The sequence below is a fragment of the Chiloscyllium punctatum genome, chromosome 6 (assembly GCF_047496795.1).
Source record: "Chiloscyllium punctatum isolate Juve2018m chromosome 6, sChiPun1.3, whole genome shotgun sequence".
NCBI classification, from domain to species: domain Eukaryota; kingdom Metazoa; phylum Chordata; class Chondrichthyes; order Orectolobiformes; family Hemiscylliidae; genus Chiloscyllium; species Chiloscyllium punctatum.
This window is the reverse complement of record NC_092744.1, coordinates 6095136-6113666: the sequence shown is the minus strand read 5'-3', so window position 1 is coordinate 6113666 and position 18531 is coordinate 6095136. Positions and strand designations below refer to the sequence as shown.

The 18531-nt window shown below is 42.3% G+C and overlaps 1 protein-coding gene across 1 annotated transcript in view; it reads right to left on the bottom strand.

Moving 5' to 3' along the window:
- Window positions 1–9722: 9722 nt before the first annotated feature.
- Window positions 9723–18531, bottom strand: part of atp1b3a (ATPase Na+/K+ transporting subunit beta 3a) — a 69772-nt gene continuing 60963 nt past the window's right edge. The window contains exons 6-7 of the mRNA XM_072571957.1: window positions 11315–11392; window positions 9723–10439 (exon numbers count right to left, since the gene is read on the bottom strand). Coding sequence (XP_072428058.1) covers window positions 10272–10439; window positions 11315–11392 — 246 coding nt within the window. The 3' untranslated portion in view covers window positions 9723–10271. The remainder of the gene's footprint in view (window positions 10440–11314; window positions 11393–18531) is intronic.

Below are 18531 nucleotides of genomic sequence, written 5' to 3'. Positions count from 1 at the left end.
TTGTGAAATGTTATATTACAGGAACTCTATTGTATCTGAAGAGAGTAACCAGAGTTGAAAGGTTCAGTAATTACTAAAGTCATCACTGAGGCTTATCTCAGTTATGACTGTGGTCATTCAAGGAGGCCATGTCTCCTCAGCTTGCCCTGCACTCGATCTGTGGTTCCCCTCAAACTGCACATTGTGTTTTTCTAATGGACAGAGAAGTCCAACCCAGGTTGGATCGAGAAAAGGTCACGACAGGTATTTACTGGATATTGTTCCAACACTTACATTTTTTTTAAAGTTGGTAACACTTCTGTTGCCTGACCACCTCTCAATCCTGCTAACAAATTATCCACTAATTCCAGGAGCCCTTAACAATTAGAAATGAAAACCTTTCAAGTGCAAAAATAACACAGAACTGTGAATGCTGGAAGTCAGAAACGAAAACAGAAATTGCTGGAAAAGCTCAGCAAGTCTGGCAGCATCTGAGGAGAGAAATCAGAGATAACGTTTCAGATCCGGTGACCCTTCCTCAGAACCTTTCAAGTACATGTTGTCTTCTAATTTACTATTGGCTAAAAAATACTAACAAAATAACGGCCTATCACTGCATTTCAGAAATTTCAGTTACTCTTAACAGGATTACATCACCTATGGTCATACTTGGCTTTTTTTTAAAAGGATATTTTTGAAAAAAGTATATCTCAATTTGCAATTTTGTATGTTTCTTTGCATAATCTTCGCTAAGCAAATTGTTCCACTGCTTATAAACGAACCACAGGATGACTAATATGTCAATATAAAAACAACTATGTTATCATATAAAGTTGCCCTAATCCCAACTGATCATAGGACTGCTCTCTCATTAGAGAGAGAGACAGATACAATTGTGGTGATTTAAACAGGTCACCATGCCCCAGGAGAGGTTGGAGAAGGAGAGTCCTTCATGGTAACCTCAGTCGGTGCAGGAATCAAATGCAAAGCTGTTGGTGTCAACATAAGATACTGAAAAGTGGCACATAAAGTTTATGTGTGCATATATAAAGCAGTGGGAATTAGGAGAAAATCCCTTTCTGTACAGTAATAACAACAAACTGTGAGAATACATTGTTCCACCAAATTTCAAATGTATTTATGAGATATGGAACAGAAAATATTGCAATTTTACATCATAGATTTATTTGGTCTGCATGTCAAGGGATACCTTTTACACAATGGCTACACATTTGAATTGTTAGACTGACCTCAAAGATGGCCAGATCATAGATATGATGGGGGTCTGCTTATCCTATTATTATACTTTAACCTTTTGTACTAACTGAAAACCTTAATTTACAGAGCGTTTGTTGTTTCAGGTTGCTGCTATTATTTAATAGACTTTTGCTTGGTGTCAAACCTTGTTCGAAGACACACCTGTGAAACCTTTGGAATGTTTGATTTAATAAAACTATACACGGGCTTTTTTGATTTGAGTACTGTCTCACATCTTTGCAATTTCAACTTTAAATACAAGATACCAAAGCTACAATCTCTGTGTCAGGAATAGTGATTCAAATTATTGCACATTGCTTACTGAAAGTTCAGGAAAACACAATTTTTCTCCTCTGTTAGCAATTGAAATTTTTAACTCTTGTTCACACAACTTTAGGCCACTCAAGTTGCCTCTGCTTTCGATAATTGATCTGCTAATTGAACACAGAACAGATTGATTGAGAATTGTTCTTGGTCTGACTGACAGATCCATATCCTTGCTGTGCTTCTGGAAACAGGAATTTTCAATCTAGAGTCCTAGAGATGTGCAGCACAGAAAGAGACCCTTTACTCCAACCTGTCCATGCCAACCAGATATCCAAAATTAATCTAGTCCCATTTGCTAGCATTTGGCTCTAAATCCTTCCTATTCATATACCCATCCAGATGCCTTTTAAATATTGTAATGGTACCCTCCTCTGGCAGCTCATTCCATGGATGTAGATTTGTTTGGGCTGGAAGGTTCGATTTCAGATGTTTCACCACCATGCTCGCTAACATCTTCAGTGAGCCTCCGAATGAAGCACTGGTGGTGTAGCCTGCTTTCTATTTATATGTTTGAGTTTCCTAGGGTTTGTGATGTCATTTCCTATTCTATTTCTCAGGCACAGTTAATGGGATCCAAGTCAACATGTTTGTTGATAGAGTTCCGGTTGGAATGCCATGCTTCTACGAATTCTCATGCGTGTCTCTGTTTGGCTTGACCTAGGATGGATGTGTTATCCCAGTCAAAGTGGTGTCTTTCATCATCCGTATGTAGGATACTATGGATGAGGAAGGACACCACGTCGACTGGGACAACACATCCATCCTAGGACAAGCTAAACAGAGACACGCACGAGAATTCCTAGAGGCGTGGCATTCCAACTGGAATTCTATCAACAAACGTTGACTTGGACGTCATTTACAACCCCCTGAGAAAAGAACAGGAAATGACATCACCAACCCAAACATATAAATAGAAAGCATTAAACCTCAGCAGTGCTTTCTCCAGAGGCTTACTGAAGATGTTACCAAGTATGGTGACAAAATGACTGAAAATGAACTTTCCAGCTCAGTGAGCAAACCTACATCCAGAACCTCAACCTAAGCTACGAATCTTCTCAAAACCTGCTAGCTCATTCTATACATACATCACCATCTGCGTGAAAAAGTTGCCCTATAGGTCCCTTTTAAATCTTTCCCCTCTCACCCTAAACCTATGCCCTCTGGTTCCCCCACCCCAGGGAAAAGACCTTGTCTATTTACCCTATCCATGCCCCTCATAATTTTGTAAACCTCTATACGGTCATCTCTCAGCCTCCAACGCTCCAGGGAAAATAGCCCCAGCCTATTCAACCTCTCCCTGTAGCTCAAATCCTCCAACCCTGGCAACATCCTTGTAAATCTTTTCTGAACTAGTTGTGGAGATTATCCTTTAACCAAGTCTTCATGTAATTTTGATAGTGAGATAGGGTGTCACAGAATTAAGTAATTTAAGCTATCCAATAGATTAATATCCACCATTAGGTTATTTTTTATATAGCCTGGATCTATAAAGACTTCATTTCAAAGGAGCACAAAGAACATAGGGATTTAGAAGTCCTGTGGCTTTGGCTCGAAAATCATCTGTTAAAAACTGAAATACTGTTGACTGAGAAGCTAAAAAAAATTCTGAAAGTGTTCTAAGTTTCAGGGAACACAGGTTTGAGGTCACCATCTGTGAGACCTTGAAACCCATTCAAGGAGAGATGATAGTTAACATCTGGACCAGGGAAAGGAAAATCATGGGATAATACCATTGGGTTCATTGGTCATTTAAAGGACACTGAGTGAGGCTTGAGAACCAAAAAGGATTTAGACAAATAACAAAATTAAACTCAACAAGTTTCACAAGGACAGTTGGAGTTACAAGGATATTTTTCTCAAGTCACAAGAGCCATAGAGCTGAAAAGCATCGAAGCAGACCTTTCAGTCCAACTTGTCCATGCCAATCAGATATCCTAACCTAATCTACTTCTGTTTGCCAGCACTTGGCCCATATCCCTCTAAACCCTTGCTGTGCAGATACCCATCCAGATGCCTTTTAAATGCTGGATCACCCTTTTCTTGAAAATGTTGCCCCTTAGGTCCCTATTAAATATTTCCCCTCTCAACTTAAACCAATACTCTAATTCTGGATTTCCCCCACTCCAGGGAAAAGACCTTGTCTACTTATCCTATCCATGATTTTATAAACCTCTATAAGGTCACCCCTCAGCCTCCGACGCTCCAGGGAAAACAGCCCCAGCCTGTTCAGCCTCTCCCTATAGCTCAGATCCTCCAACCTGGCAACATCCTTGTCAATCTTTTCTGATCCCTTTCAAGTTTCACAACATCTTTCCGATAGGAAGGAGATCAGAATTGCACACAATATTCCAATAGTGGCCTAACCAATGTCCTGTATAGCTGCAACATGAGACCCCAAATCCTGTACCCAATACTCTGACCAATAAAAGAAAGCATACCAAACGCCTTCTTCACTATCCTATCTACCTGCGACTCCACTTTCAAGGAGCTATGAACCTGTACTTCAAGGTCTCTTTGTTCAGCAACACTCCCATTAAGTGTATAAGTCCTGCTAAGATTTGCTTTCCCAAAAATGCGTCATAGAGATGTACAGCATGGAAACAGACCCTTTAGTCCAACCTGTCCATGCCGATCAGATATCCCAACCCAATCTAGCCCTACCTGCCAGCACCCGGCCCATATCCCTCCAAACCCTTCCTATTCATATACCTATTCAAATGCCTTTTAAATGTTGCAATTGTATCAGCCTCCACCACTTCCTCTGGCAACACATTCCATACACGTATCACCCTCTGCGTGAAAAAGTTGTCCCTTAGATCTCTTTTATATCTTTTCCCTCTGACCCTAAACCTGTGCCCTCTAGTTCTGGACTCCCGAACCCCAGGGAAAAGTCTTTACCTATTTACTCTATCTGTAACCCCTCATGATTTTGTAAATTCTATAAGGTCACCCCTCTGCCTCTGACCCTCCAGGGAAAACAGCCCCAGCCTGTTTAGCCTCTCCCTATAGCTCAAACCCTCCAACCCTGGCAACATCCTTGTACATCTTTTCTGAACTCTTTCAAGTTTCACAACATCCTTCTGATAGAAGGGACATCAGAATTGCAAACAGTATTCCAAAAGTGGCCTAACCAATGTCCTGTACAGCCGCAACAACTCCCAACTTCTATACTCAATACTCTGACCAATAAAGGAAAGCATACCAAACGCCACCTTCACTATCCTGTCTACCTGCGATTCCACTTTCAAGGAGCTATGTTCAAGGAAGTTGTTTCCAAAGATCAAGAGTTACTCAGGAGAAAAATGGTAACTAAGCATAAAATGGATTAATATTAGGAAAGAACAAACCCACATGTTGAGATGTTCATACAATTTAAGGTGTAGGTTTGCTCACTGAGCTGTAGGTTTGATATCCAGACGTTTCATTACCTGGCTAGGTAACATCAATGGCGACCTCCAAGTGAAGCGAAGCTGTTGTCTCCTGCTTTCTATTTATATCTTTCTCCTGGATGGGGTTCCTGGGGTTTGTGCTGATGTCATTTCCTGTTCATTTTCTGAGGGGTTGATAGATGGCATCTAGATCTGTGTGTTTGTTTATGGCATTGTGGTTGGAGTGCCAGGCCTCTAGGAATTCTCTGGCATGTCTTTGCTTAGCCTGTCCCAGGATAGATGTGTTGTCCCAGTCGAAATGGTTTTTTTCAACTGGGACAACACATCTATCCTGGGACAGGCTAAGGAAAGACATGCCAGAGAATTCCTAGAGGCCTGGCACTCCAACCACAACGCCATAAACAAACACATAGATCTCGATGCCATCTATCAACCCCTCAGAAAACAAACAGGAAATAACATCACCACAAACCCCAGGAACCCCATCCAGGAGAAAGGTACAAATAGAAAGCAAGAGACAACAGCTTCTTTTTCAGGATGGCAGCCGGTGACGAGCGGTGTCCCGCAGGGTTCAGTGTTGGGGCCACAGTTGTTCGCATTATATATTAATGATCTGGATGAAGGGACTGGGGGCATTCTAGTGAAGTTTGCCGATGATACGAACATAGGTGGACAGGCAGGTAGTATTGAGGAAGTGGGGAGGCTGCAGAAGGATCTAGACAGTTTGGGAGAGTGGTCCAGGAAATGGCTGATGGAATTCAACATGAACAAATGCGAGGTCTTGCACTTTGGGAAAAAGAATAAAAGCACAGACTACTTTCTAAACGGTGAGAAAATTTGTAAAGCCAAAGTACAAAAGGATCTGGGAGTGCTAGTCGAGGATTCTCTAAAGGTCAACATGCAGGTTGAGTCCGTGATTAAGAAAGCGAATGCAATGTTGTCATTTATCTCAAGAGGGTTGGAATATAAAAACACCATTGTGCTACTGAGACTTTATAAAGCTCTGGTTAGGCCCCATTTGGGGTACTGTGTCCAGTTTTGGTCCCCACACCTCAGGAAAGACATACTGGCACTGGAACGTGTCCAGCGGAGATTCATACGGATGATCCCTGGAATGGTAGGTCTAACATATGAGGAACGGCTGAGGATTCTGGGATTGTATTCATTAGAGTTTAGAAGATTAAGGGGAGACTTAATAGAGACGTACAAGATAATACATGGCTTGGAAAGGGTGGATGCTAGGAAATTGTTTCCGTTAGGTGAGGAGACTAGGACTCGTGGACACAGCCTTAGAATTAGAGGGGGTACATAGAACATAGAACATAGAACATAGAACATAGAAAAATACAGCGCAGTACAGGCCCTTCGGCCCTTGATGTTGCGCCGACCGAAGCCTACCTAACCTACACTAGCCCAATAACCTCCATATGCTTGTCCAATGCCCGCTTAAATGGCCATAAAGAGGGAGAGTCCACCACTGCTACTGGCAGGGCATTCCATGAACTCACAACCCGCTGAGTAAAGAATCTACCCCTAACATCTGTCCTATACCTACCACCCCTTAATTTAAAGCTGTGTCCCCTAGTAACAGCTGACTCCATACGCGGAAAAAGGTTCTCACTGTCAACCCTATCTAAACCTCTAATCATCTTGTACACCTCTATCAAATCGCCCCTAAACCTTCTTTTCTCCAATGAGAAAAGCCCCAAGTGCCTCAGCCTTTCCTCATACGATCTTCCTACCATGCCAGGCAACATCCTGGTAAACCTCCTCTGCACTCGTTCCAATGCCTCCACATCCTTCCTATAATATGGCAACCAAAACTGCACACAATACTCCAGATGAGGCCGCACCAGAGTCTTATACAACTGCAGCATGACCTCAGGACTCCGGAACTCAATTCCTCTACCAATAAAGCTCAGTACACCATATGCCTTCTTCACAGCACTATTTACCTGGGTGGCAACTTTCAGAGATCTGTGTACATGGACACCAAGATCCCTCTGCTCATCCACACTACCAAGTATCCGACCATTAGCCCAGTACCCCATCTTTTTGTTACTCTTACCAAAGTGAATCACCTCACACTTACCCACATTGAACTCCATTAGCCACCTTACTGCCCAGCTCTGCAACTTATCTATATCCCGCGGTAACCTGCCACATTCTTCTTCGCTGTCCACAACTCCACCGACTTTCGTGTCATCCGCAAACTTGCTCACCCAGCCTTCAAGCCCCTCCTCCAGGTCATTTATAAAAATGACAAACAGCAATGGTCCCAAAACAGATCCTTGTGGAACACCGCTAGTAACTGCACTCCAAGATGAACCTATACCATCAACTACTACCCTCTGTCTCCTTCCAGCCAGCCAATTCCTAATCCAAACCTCTAATGCACCCTCAATGCCATACCTCCGTAGTTTTTGTATTAGCCTGCCATGGGGTACCTTATCGAACGCCTTGCTAAAATCCATATACACCACATCTACTGCTTTATCCTCGTCCACTTCCTTGGTCACCTTCTCAAAGAATTCAATAAGGTTTGTGAGGCACGACCTGCCCTTCACAAAACCATGCTGACTATCCTTGATCACATTATTCCTATCCAGATGTTCATAAATCCTATCCCTTACAATTCTCTCTAAGACTTTGCCCACAACAGAAGTGAGACTCACTGGCCTATAGTTACTAGGGCTGTCCCTACTCCCCTTCTTGAACAAGGGGACCACATTCGCTATCCTCCAGTCCTCTGGCACTATTCCTGTAGACAACAATGACATAAAAATCAAGGCCAATGGCTCTGCTATCTCCTCCCTAGCTTCCCAGAGGATCCTAGGATAAATGCCATCAGGCCCAGGGGACTTATCTATTTTCACCCTTTCCAGTATTCCCCGGACCTCTTCCCTACATACCTCAAAGCCATCCATTCTAATCACTTGTGACTCAATATTCACATCAGCAACAACATCCTGTTCCTGAGTGAATACTGACGAAAGGTATTGATTTAGTGTCTCTCCAATCTCCTCTGCCTCCAAGCACAACTTCCCACTACTATCCTTGACTGGACCGATACCTACCCTAGTCATCCTTTTATTCCTGACATACCTATAGAAAGCCTTTGGGTTTTCCCTAATCCTACCAACCAAGGACTTTTCATGTCCCCTTCTCGCTGCTCTTAGCTCTCTCTTCAGATCCTTCCTGGCTACCTTATAATGGCTACCTTATAATGGTCACCATTCTGTACAATAGTTTTAAAAATATAATGTGCAGTAATTTGAATCACTGTTCCATCAAAAGAGACAGATCTAGTCATTTGTCTTTAAAGTTGAAATTGCACAGCTGTGGAACTAGTCAGATGAGAGGATAATGTTCAAACGATGCAAAAATAAAACAGTGGTCAGGAACTACTTAGACCTTTAAACAAAAACTATATTTCAAGGTTTCTCAAAGAGGTTTGCGGCACAGTGGTAGTGTCCCTACCTCTGTGTCAGAAGGTCCAGGTTCAAGTCTCACCTTCTCCAGGGGTATATAATAACATCTCTGAACAGCTTGGTTGATAAGTAACTGTGTCTGAGCCTCTAGATGCTCTTGTTCACTGAGCTGCTGACATTTGCCTGTATTGTGGTGCTATGGTTTAGTGTTTGGTTCTAGCCCCCATTTGCTCTGTAATGACATCACTGATCAGGTTGATTAGAAATACCTGTCACCAGTTTTAAAGGTCAGGATTGGCCAAAAGCTAATAGTGAATTAAGAATCCTGCCAGGGATGACTATATTTCAGATTGGTCTGGTCCGCATGCTGGGTGGGCGATGTGGATGCGGAGGGTCCTGATTTAGGTATGTCTGACTTACAAATGTGATCTCATACGGGGATGCAGTATAAAGAAGTGACATACAAACTGCTTCTTTATATTGTCCTGCGTTGAGCTCCCACTTGCGATTAAATTGACTTGCACTCAGACCCGAGGATGGAACCACTCACAGCCTGTATTCATTTTTCTCAGTGTGTGTGTCATAGAGATGTACAGCACGGAAACAGACCCTTCGGTCCAACTCGTCCATGCTGACCAGATACCCTAAATTAAGTGCTTTGATATATTTTACCATGAGGTAATGTTTTGATCAGTGAATGTTTTATTTTTTTTGAAGTGTGTTAAATGCTTACATGACGGCATTTTTAATTAAAATGAATGTATATGGCTGGAATGATCTCATTGTAACCACACCTATGGTTTATTTTTTATGCATTTTGTGGGAACATTGCTGAGCCAGCATTTATTGCCTGTCCCTAGTTGCCCCTTGAGAAGGTGGGGTTGAGCTGCAGTCCTTCTGCTGTGCGTTGACCCACAAAGCCCTTAGGGAGGGAATTCCAGGATTGGGACCCAGTGACAGTGAAGGAGCACTGATATATTTCCGAGTCAGACTGAACCTGAAGGTGGTGGGTACTCCTGTGTATCTGCTGTCCTTGTCCCTCTAGAGGGAAGTGGTGTTGGGTTTGGAAGGTGCTGTCTGAGGATCTTTGGTGAATTTCTGCAGTTCACCTTGTAGATAGTACCCACTGCTGCGATTGAGCATCGTGGTGGAGAGAGTGGATGTTTGTGAATGTGGTGCCAATCAAGTGGGTTGCTTTGTCCTGGATGGTGTGCTGAGTGTTGTCGGGGCTGCACCCATCCAGACAAGTCTATCCGAGAGAAACTGTTTATTACTGCTTTAAAGCCTTCTGCTCAAGAGGGAAAGCAAAATGTAAAAACACCAGTCCATATCCCCAAAAAAAGTTTAAAATCAGTTTTATTTTTCTCTTCTTCATACAGGTTTTAAGGCATCTGCATGAAAGACATAATTCTGCAAAGGTTATAAAATCATTTACGGCCAGCCTGGGATATCGTTTGATCTTGTTTCCTAAACGTTCCATTTGTCTATGTGAAAGTTAACCTGTGTTAAGTCCATTAAATATGTACACAGCAACAGCACATCAAGCTTCAGACATACACTTGGGGCAAAAATCACAGCACAAGAAGGACAAAGACCGCCATTATTCCAAGTTATAATTAGAGCTATTTACAGGTCCCTTATTATGGCATGATGTCTTAAAATGTGCGTAAATTGATCCAACAGGGGGTTGGGCTGGGGCAAGGCAGGCAGCTATATATTTAGGATTTGTTTTAACACTTGATATCTGGAAGCACAACATGATGCTACCATAAAATGCCATCTAGCTCATCCCCCCTTCAAAGTGGTCACACATCTACAATGGCAGGTCCAGCGCATTATAACGAAACAAGACAACAAAGTAGTCATCGTGCAAGCTCTCCTGCTCATGCTATTCGGTCACGTGAACTCTGAAAGCTACTCGACCCAAGAATCGGTCCCGATCATCATCGTTTTTCAGGTTGGTTCCAGTGATTTTACACTCAATCATTAAATCCTTGTTGGTGTCATTGGTACCCAGCATTAGTTTTACAGCAACCAGAGGCTGAGAGTAGTTTACCTGCAAGGAATGACAGAAAAAAGAAGAATCAAGTGATAGTAACTTTTAATATCAACTGTTCTGAGTGTCTTTGCCTCTATTGGAGTTGGACAGATAATTTCCTAACGTCAGAAAGGGAACCAGCCAGGTCTGACTGGCTCAGGAAGACTAACTTTCACTCACTAATTTCACAGTTGAGTCTGTGGTGCTGGAAAAGCACAGCAGGTCAGGCAGCATCTGAGAAGCAGGAGAATCCTACTCTCAACTGATCTCCAGCCCTCAGTTTCTCCTCACTAACTTACAAACTGATACGGAAACATTGGAAAATCAGCAAAACTTTTTATTTATTGTCACTGGCCAGCCCAGCATTTCTTAACCATCCCTAATTACCCAGAGGGCAGTTAAGAGTAATCACATTGCTGTGGGTCTGGAGTCACATGTAGGCTAGACTGGGTAAGGATGGAAGTTTCCTTCCCTAAAGGACACCAGAGGCGTTTTTTCCACTCTCCCCCCAATAATCTGCGATGGATTCGTGGTCAACATTAGACTCTTTATCCCAAATTTTTATTGAATTTAAATTTTGCCACCTGCCGTGGTGGGATTTGAACCCAGGTCCCCAGAACATTATCTGGGTCTCTGGATTAACAGTCCAGCGATAATGCCACTAGACCATCGTGTCCCGTTCACGTGCACAGTCAGGAACGGGGATTAGCCTTTGGTTTGGAGTATTGCTGTACCTCTGATCCATTTACGACTTTCTCCACATTCCTCGAAACCTTTAACTAACAAAAATCTATTAATAGTCTTCTCAGAAATTTCACATTATTTGGCATGAACACAATAAGTGTTAAACACATGAGCACAAAAAGGTAGCATTGAAATTCAAACACACTTACGTGGGCTTTTTTGCCGTAATATGGATAGTACATTTTATCAAATGATCCAAAGTACTTTATATCCACTTGTGGCTCTTTCTGTAAAAGAGAAGCAAGAAGTGACAATCCTTTACTTCAATACTATCAGGCGTTCTGAGTGGCCTAAGAAATATATGATAATTTAAAATAAACAAACTATGGATTTAGCAACACAGCTGATATTGAACGTGCTAGTTAAGTGAGTTCAGGCAGTCTCCTGGACCCAAGCAGAATAAAGGGCTCCAATCCTGATAAAGGGCTTTTGCCCCAGTGTCGATTTTCCTACCTTGGGGTGGCACAGTGGTTCAGTGGTTAGAACTGCTGCCTCACAGAACCATGGTCCCAGGTTTGATTCCAGGCTCGGGCAACGGTCTGTGTGGAGTTTGCACATTCTCCCCGTGTCTGTGTGGGTTTCCTCTGGGTGCTGCGGTTTCCTCCCACAGTCCAAAGATGTGCAGGTCAGGTGAATTGGCCATGCTAAATTGCCCGTAGTGTTGGGTGCATTAGTCAGAGGGAAATGGGTCTGGGTGGGTTACTCTTCAGAGGGTCGGTGTGGGACTGGTTAGGCCGAAGGGTCTGTTTCCACACTGTAGGGAATCTAACCTAATCTACTCCTCGGATGCTGCCTGACCTGCTGTGCTTTTCCAGCACCATTCTAATCTAAACCCAAGCAGAATGAATTCCAAGTGATGACCAGTTATGTCTGTTTAGTCAGGCTAAGGGAGGGAAAGGAATATTAAATGATATTTATCATTCCTTGGTGGTCACTTATAAATCAAAAAGCCACAAACTCGCTACAGGAGATAATTACAGCATACAAATTGAGAGCAAACGTCACTTGATGAGTTGATACTCCACTGTCTCTGATTGCTTAACTCCCCAGTCCAGAATCAGAAGTTACTGATAGAGGGAACGCTGCCCTCAGTAACCTCTCCCTCCCTTGCTCATCAGGAATCTGTTACCCTCTGAAGAGGACAGCCTGCAAAGCCTCTCAACCTGCTCACAGGAAATGAATTCTCATCTTTGTCTTAACTGGACGACCCGTTAAACAAATCACGCAAAGTACACATCCTTTCCACAACCATCTTGTAACAATCCCTGAGAATTATACACATCTTACTCTTCAAACTTCAGCTGATAAAAGCCAAGCCTGACCAACCTTTCCTCATAAAGGAACCCATTCATTCCAGGTAATTATCTGATAAATGCCCCAAAGCATTTCCATCCTTCTTTAAATAAGGAGACTAAAACTCAGCAAAAGAATCTCAATGTGGTCTCACCAAGGCCCCTAAGTATTACTTCTCTACTTTACAGTTCATTTCCATGTTGACATTGTGCCGGACAGAAAAGGACCCACTAATGTTTCCTCTCTGTTTTCTGTTTGCTAACTGATCCTCTATCCATGCCAATGTGTTCCTCCTTTACAACATGAGGTTTTCTGCAATGATCTTTGATTTGACACCTCATCAAATGCTTTCTGGAAATTGCACCACTCTTTATCCACAACACATTGCTTCCTGAAAGAACGCCAATAAATTGATTAAACAGGATTTCCGTTTAACAAAACCATGTTGACTCTGCCTAATAACTGTGAATTTTTCCATGTATACTGCTATAACATCTTTAATCATAACTTCTAACATTTTACCTATAATACATGTTTTAAGTTAACTAAGCTCTAGTTTCCTGCTTTCTGGATGTAGGTTTGCTCACTGAGCTGGAAATTTCATTTTCAGACGTTTCATCACCATACTTGGTAACATCTTCAGTGAGCCTCTGGACGAAGTACTGTTGGTGTTTCCTGCTTCCTATTTATTTGTTTGGGTTTCCTTGGGTGAACCATTTACCATTCTAATGAAACCTTTAAAGAACTGTTGAACGATTAAAGCCAATTCAGCAATAATCACAACAGCCAATCCTTTTAGGATCCCAGGATGAATTCCATCAAGACCCAAATAGTGTTCCCTCTAATTTTCATTCCAGCCTTTGAAGTCTGTACTCAGCAGCGATTTCCAGAATTGAAAATCACTGTGCCAGAACCTCGGAGTGGTTTAGATGGAACGTACCAGCAATAACTAACCCATAACTCCAACAGTTTACTTTGTACCATTTCCCAAGTGACCACGATTTTCTTGAGTTCCTCCCTCCCTGCCATTTCCTGATTTACAGCTGTCTCAGGGATGTTTCTTGTCTTCACAATGGAGGAGACTGATGCAAGAAAAATCAGTCCAATGTGTCTGCTACCTCCTTACTTTCCCAGACTTAGGACATCCTTCTTTACTGTGAGAATCCAACGTATCAGTGGAGTCACCCCTCTACCTTCTACCTTTCCCAAATGTCCTGTACACTGTACTAAATCCAACCAACATTATGAGATTATCTCTCAGTGTATCTCTGCGGAGGTGCACTCAGAGAAGGAAAAGGAAATTAACAGCTGAGCTACTCAGTGCTAACCATCCAAGCTCTCGAATTTATAAAATCCTAAAGTTTAGATTCTTTCATTTGATATTTATAACATGAATACACACATCTCATCAAAAGTAATTAATGTCTCAACTTTCAATTTGGAATTTTTTCCTTCAAGAGCACACCTTCAGTTTGATGTGAAATTTCTGTCTTGCTAACACAGCACCAGCACTTATTCAAAATGAGTGCCAAAACACAGAATAATGTAAACATCAGGCTCCTAAAATTTAAACCAGAAAAGCACCAATAGGATATTAAAAAGTAAATCATCTCAATTGAAAACTTCTAAATTCTAAAACTTCATTTATGCAAAAGTGAATCTGAATTCTAATATAGAGGTGACATTTTATTCATGGGTGAGACTGAGTTAGACACCACCTTTACAGCTTAAAAATGTGTTGCTAGACATTCCTGAAGAGGGGTTTATGCCCGAAACGTCGATTCTCCTGCTCCTTTGATGCTGCCTGACCTGCTGTGCTTTTCCAGCAACACATTTTTAAGCTCTGATCCCCAGCATCTACAGTCCTCACTTTCACCCACCTTTACAGATCAGTAAAGGACATCCCAATAAGAAATAATCAATTCCATCTTTCTCTTGCAATGTTGCTTAAAAGACGTTAACTCTGTAGAAACTCATCTGCTACTATCCTTTTTCTATAAATGTCAAATCTCTGTTCTGCTTTAGCTTTCTTCTGTAACTCATTCCATGTATAAATCAAATGGGTTTGGAAGAGCAATTAAACACACAGAGACTACAAAGCAATATAGATACAGAGTATAATGTGAGAACCTTGTCATCGAGTCAGAGTCATTGAGCTACAGCTTAGTAAAAGGCCCTTCAGCCCATCGTGTGTATTCCAGTCCAAAGCAGCCACCTGACCATTCCAAACCCATTTCTCAGCATTATGTCTTGGCACTCCAAGTGCACATCCAAGTGTATTTCTCAGATATGATGATGGTTTCTACCTGAACCAACAATAGCATCCTCTGGGTGGAAAATCTTTTCCTTGCTTCTCCTCTAACCCTCCTGCCCCTTATCTTAAATTTATACACCCTGGTCATCAATCTCTCTATCAAGGGGAGAATGTTCTTCCAACCTCCCCTATCAATGCCCCTCATGATTTTCTCCATCTCAATCATGTCCCTTCTCAGTCTCCTCTGCTCTCAGGAAATCACCCCCAGCCTGTCCAATCTCTCTTCATCACTGCAACTCTCCAGCTCAGACCACATCCTGGTAAATCTCCTCTGCCCCCTCTCCTAGTGCTATCACATCCCTCCTATAACGTAGATAGTAATGAACCAACATTTAATTCCAAGTTGATTGAGTTTTAAATTCCATCACCTGCCCTGGTGAACACAATCCCAGAGCTTTAGCCTCGCTTTCTGGACTATGAATCCAGTGATATTCAGCAACTGCCTGCGTGAAGTTTGTACATTCTCCCCGTGTCTGTGTGGGTTTCCTTCGGGTGCTCTGGTTTCCTCCCACAGTCCAAAGATGTGCAGGTCAGGTGGATTGGCCATGCTAAGTTGCCCATAGTTGGTTAAGGGGTAAATGTAGGGGTATGGGTCTGGGTGGGTTGGTCTTTGGAGGGTCGGTGTGGACTTGTTGGGCTGAAGGGCTTGTTTCCACACTGTAAGTAATCTAATCTAATCTAATCATATTCCTAATACACTATTATCTCCCCTCCCCATTTGTGAAATTATCTGTTTTGACAGGAAGAAGAAAAATGATGATTTTATTTCAATGGTATGAGAGAGAGAGAGATTGTAGAGCTCTGAAACACAGACAGATCTGGTGCAGGTGTCCTAGAGGATAAATTGCAAATGCAGGTAAGTGAGTAATGAGGAACATTAAAGGTATGTTCTTATTTATTGTGAGGGGAATGAAGGGAGGTTATGCTTCAGTTATACAGGGTATTGGTGAGACCACATCTGGAGCACAGTGTTCCTGAATTTACAGAAAGATGTAGTGCACTGGAACTAGTTTGGGGAAAAGTTTACAAGACTAATTCTTGGAATAGGTAGGTTATCTTCTGAGGGAAGGGTGGATAAACATGACTTGTGTTGACCAGAATTTAGAAGTGTAAGAGCTGAGTGAAATGAAACATACAAGATCCTTGGGGATCCTGGCAGGATGAATGTGGAAAGGAAGTTCCGTCTTGTGGGAAAATCTAGAACTAGGGGTCATGGTTTAAAATTAAAGGGTCACGCATGATAAACTGATGAGATAGGGCGGATGTTCAGAACCTCGCTCCCAGGGTGGCAATGTCAAATACCAGGGGACATAAGGTTAAGGTGAGAGGGGTAATGTTTAAAGGAGATGTGTGAGGTAAGTATTATTTTTACACAGAGGGTGGTAGGTGCTTGGAATACACTGTCAGAGAAGGTGGCAGAAGCAGATATGACAGCAACATTTAAGACGCATTCAAACAGACCAATAAACAGGCAGGAGGTATAGCAATACAGACAATGTGCAGACAGATGGGACAAGTTCAGAATGGCATCATGGTGGGCCGAAGGGCCTGTACTGTTCTATATTCAATGACAAAAGATGTGAAGACATGTTTTCTCCCAGAGTCACGAGTTCTTCAAACTCTCTTCCTCAAAAGGGAGTGGGAGCAGAGAGTATTGATGAGCACAGAGTGATAGATTTGCTGGGAGAGCCAGGAACGTTGGGCTGTGGTTACAATCAGACCAAATCAGCCATGACTTTCCTGAAGGGAGGGGCAGGCTTGGAGAGGTTATGTTTAACTCCTCGTTCCTATGTTCAGAAATATGAACCTTGTGAATTGAAGACAGACTCTGGCTGGTGGTTCTGTGAGTTGTTGCAATATGCTGCACTCTGAAGGAGAGTAATAAAACGCCCAATGAGTTAATCAGTTTTGGTTTATTTTAATCTGTTAATTTTGCTTCTAATTATGTATTTAATTGATATAATTACTGCATCAATCTCTTTCAAAGTTTTAATACATCCAAAATTGAATCCAGCTTAAAACCTATTTCTGGATATATACAAATCATGTTTGCGTTCAGCATGATTAAGTACATCGTGTTTAAATACTGGGGGTCAGTTAGTTCAATTGGCTGGATGGCTGGTTTATAATAGTGATGCCAACAGTGTGGGTTCAATTCTCACACCATCTCAGGTTACCATGAAGGACTCTCCTTCTCAATCTCTCCCCCCGGCTGGGGTGTGATGACCCTCCAAGTTAAACCACCACCAGCTTTCTCTCTCTCTCTCTCTCTCTCTCTGTCTCTGTCTCTCTCTCTGAGTAGCCTATGGTCTGGTCAGACAATAGTGACTTTACCTGTTTAAATACTCACACACCATTTGAACATGTGAAAATATCTGCACGGAAATTGGCAGATCGGTAGAAGAGACTTCATGTTGATTAATACATAACCTAAACCAAATTAACGGATTAAAATAAACCAAAACTGGTTAACTCATTGAGCGTTTTATTACTCTCCTTCAGAATGCAGCTTAATGCAACAACTCACAGAACCACCAGCCAGAGTCTGTCTTCAATTCACAAGGTTCATATTTCTGAACATAGGAATGACGAGTTAAACATAACCTCTCCAAGCCTGCCCCTCCCTTCAGGAAGGTCATGGCAGATTTGGTCTGATTGTAACCACACCTCCACGTTCCTGGCTTCCCCCAGGAAATCTATCACTCTGTGCTCGTGAAGACTCTCTTAATGCTTGAGGGAGGATCTCTGAAAGCTGAAATCGCATGGTGGTTTTAGTCAATGAACTCCAACATGGCCATAACTACAGCCTGATAGAAGTTCATAAAATAATGAGGTATAGACAGAGTTGATGGTAGTTATCTTTTCCCTAAATAGCTCAGGTAGATCCATCGGTCAGCACTGAACACCGACAGTTACTGTCAGTAAATTTATACTTCCCTCTGACAACGCTGTGGAGTCTCAAAATCATCACTGTTTCACTATCAAAAACATGTAGCTCATGTTCTACAGAATATTGTTTCAGTGAACCATGAGGTAAGAATCAATTTTATTCACGTTGAAAGTGGCCTGTGCACAGAATAAAGGGGTAGCGATTTAAGACTGAGATGAGGAGGAATGTCTTTTCTGCCAGGGTTGTGAGAATTCCTTGCCGCAGAGAGCTGTGGGGGCAGAGCCCTTGTGCATATTTAAGGCTGAGGTAGATTCTTGATGAGTCGGGGAATCAAGGATTACAGAGAAAGGACAGGGAAGAGGACATGAGGAGTGTTGGATCAGCCATGATCCTACTGAATGGTGGAGCAGGCTTGAGGGGCCGAATGGCCTACTCCTGTTCCTGTTTAAAGTCAGAGAGTCATACAGCACAGAAACAGACTAACCAGTATGTGCCAAACTAAGCTAGTCCCATCTGCCTGCTCCTGGCTCATATCCCTCCAAACGTTTCCTATTCATGTATCCATCCAAATGTCTTTTAAATGTTGTAATTGTACCCACATCCACCACTTCCTCAGGAAACCATCTTCTGTGTAAAACATTTGCCCCTCATATTTTTTACATTTCTCTCCTCTCACCTTAAAAATGTGCCCCCTTATCTCGAAATCTCCCATTCTAAGGAAAAGACACCTACCCTTAAGTCTATCTATACACCTCATTACTTTATAAACTTCTATCAGGTCATCCCTCAACCTCCTACACTCCAGTGAAAGTAGTCCCAGCCTTCCTTTATAACTCAAACCTTCCGCACCCACCAACATCCTGGTCAAT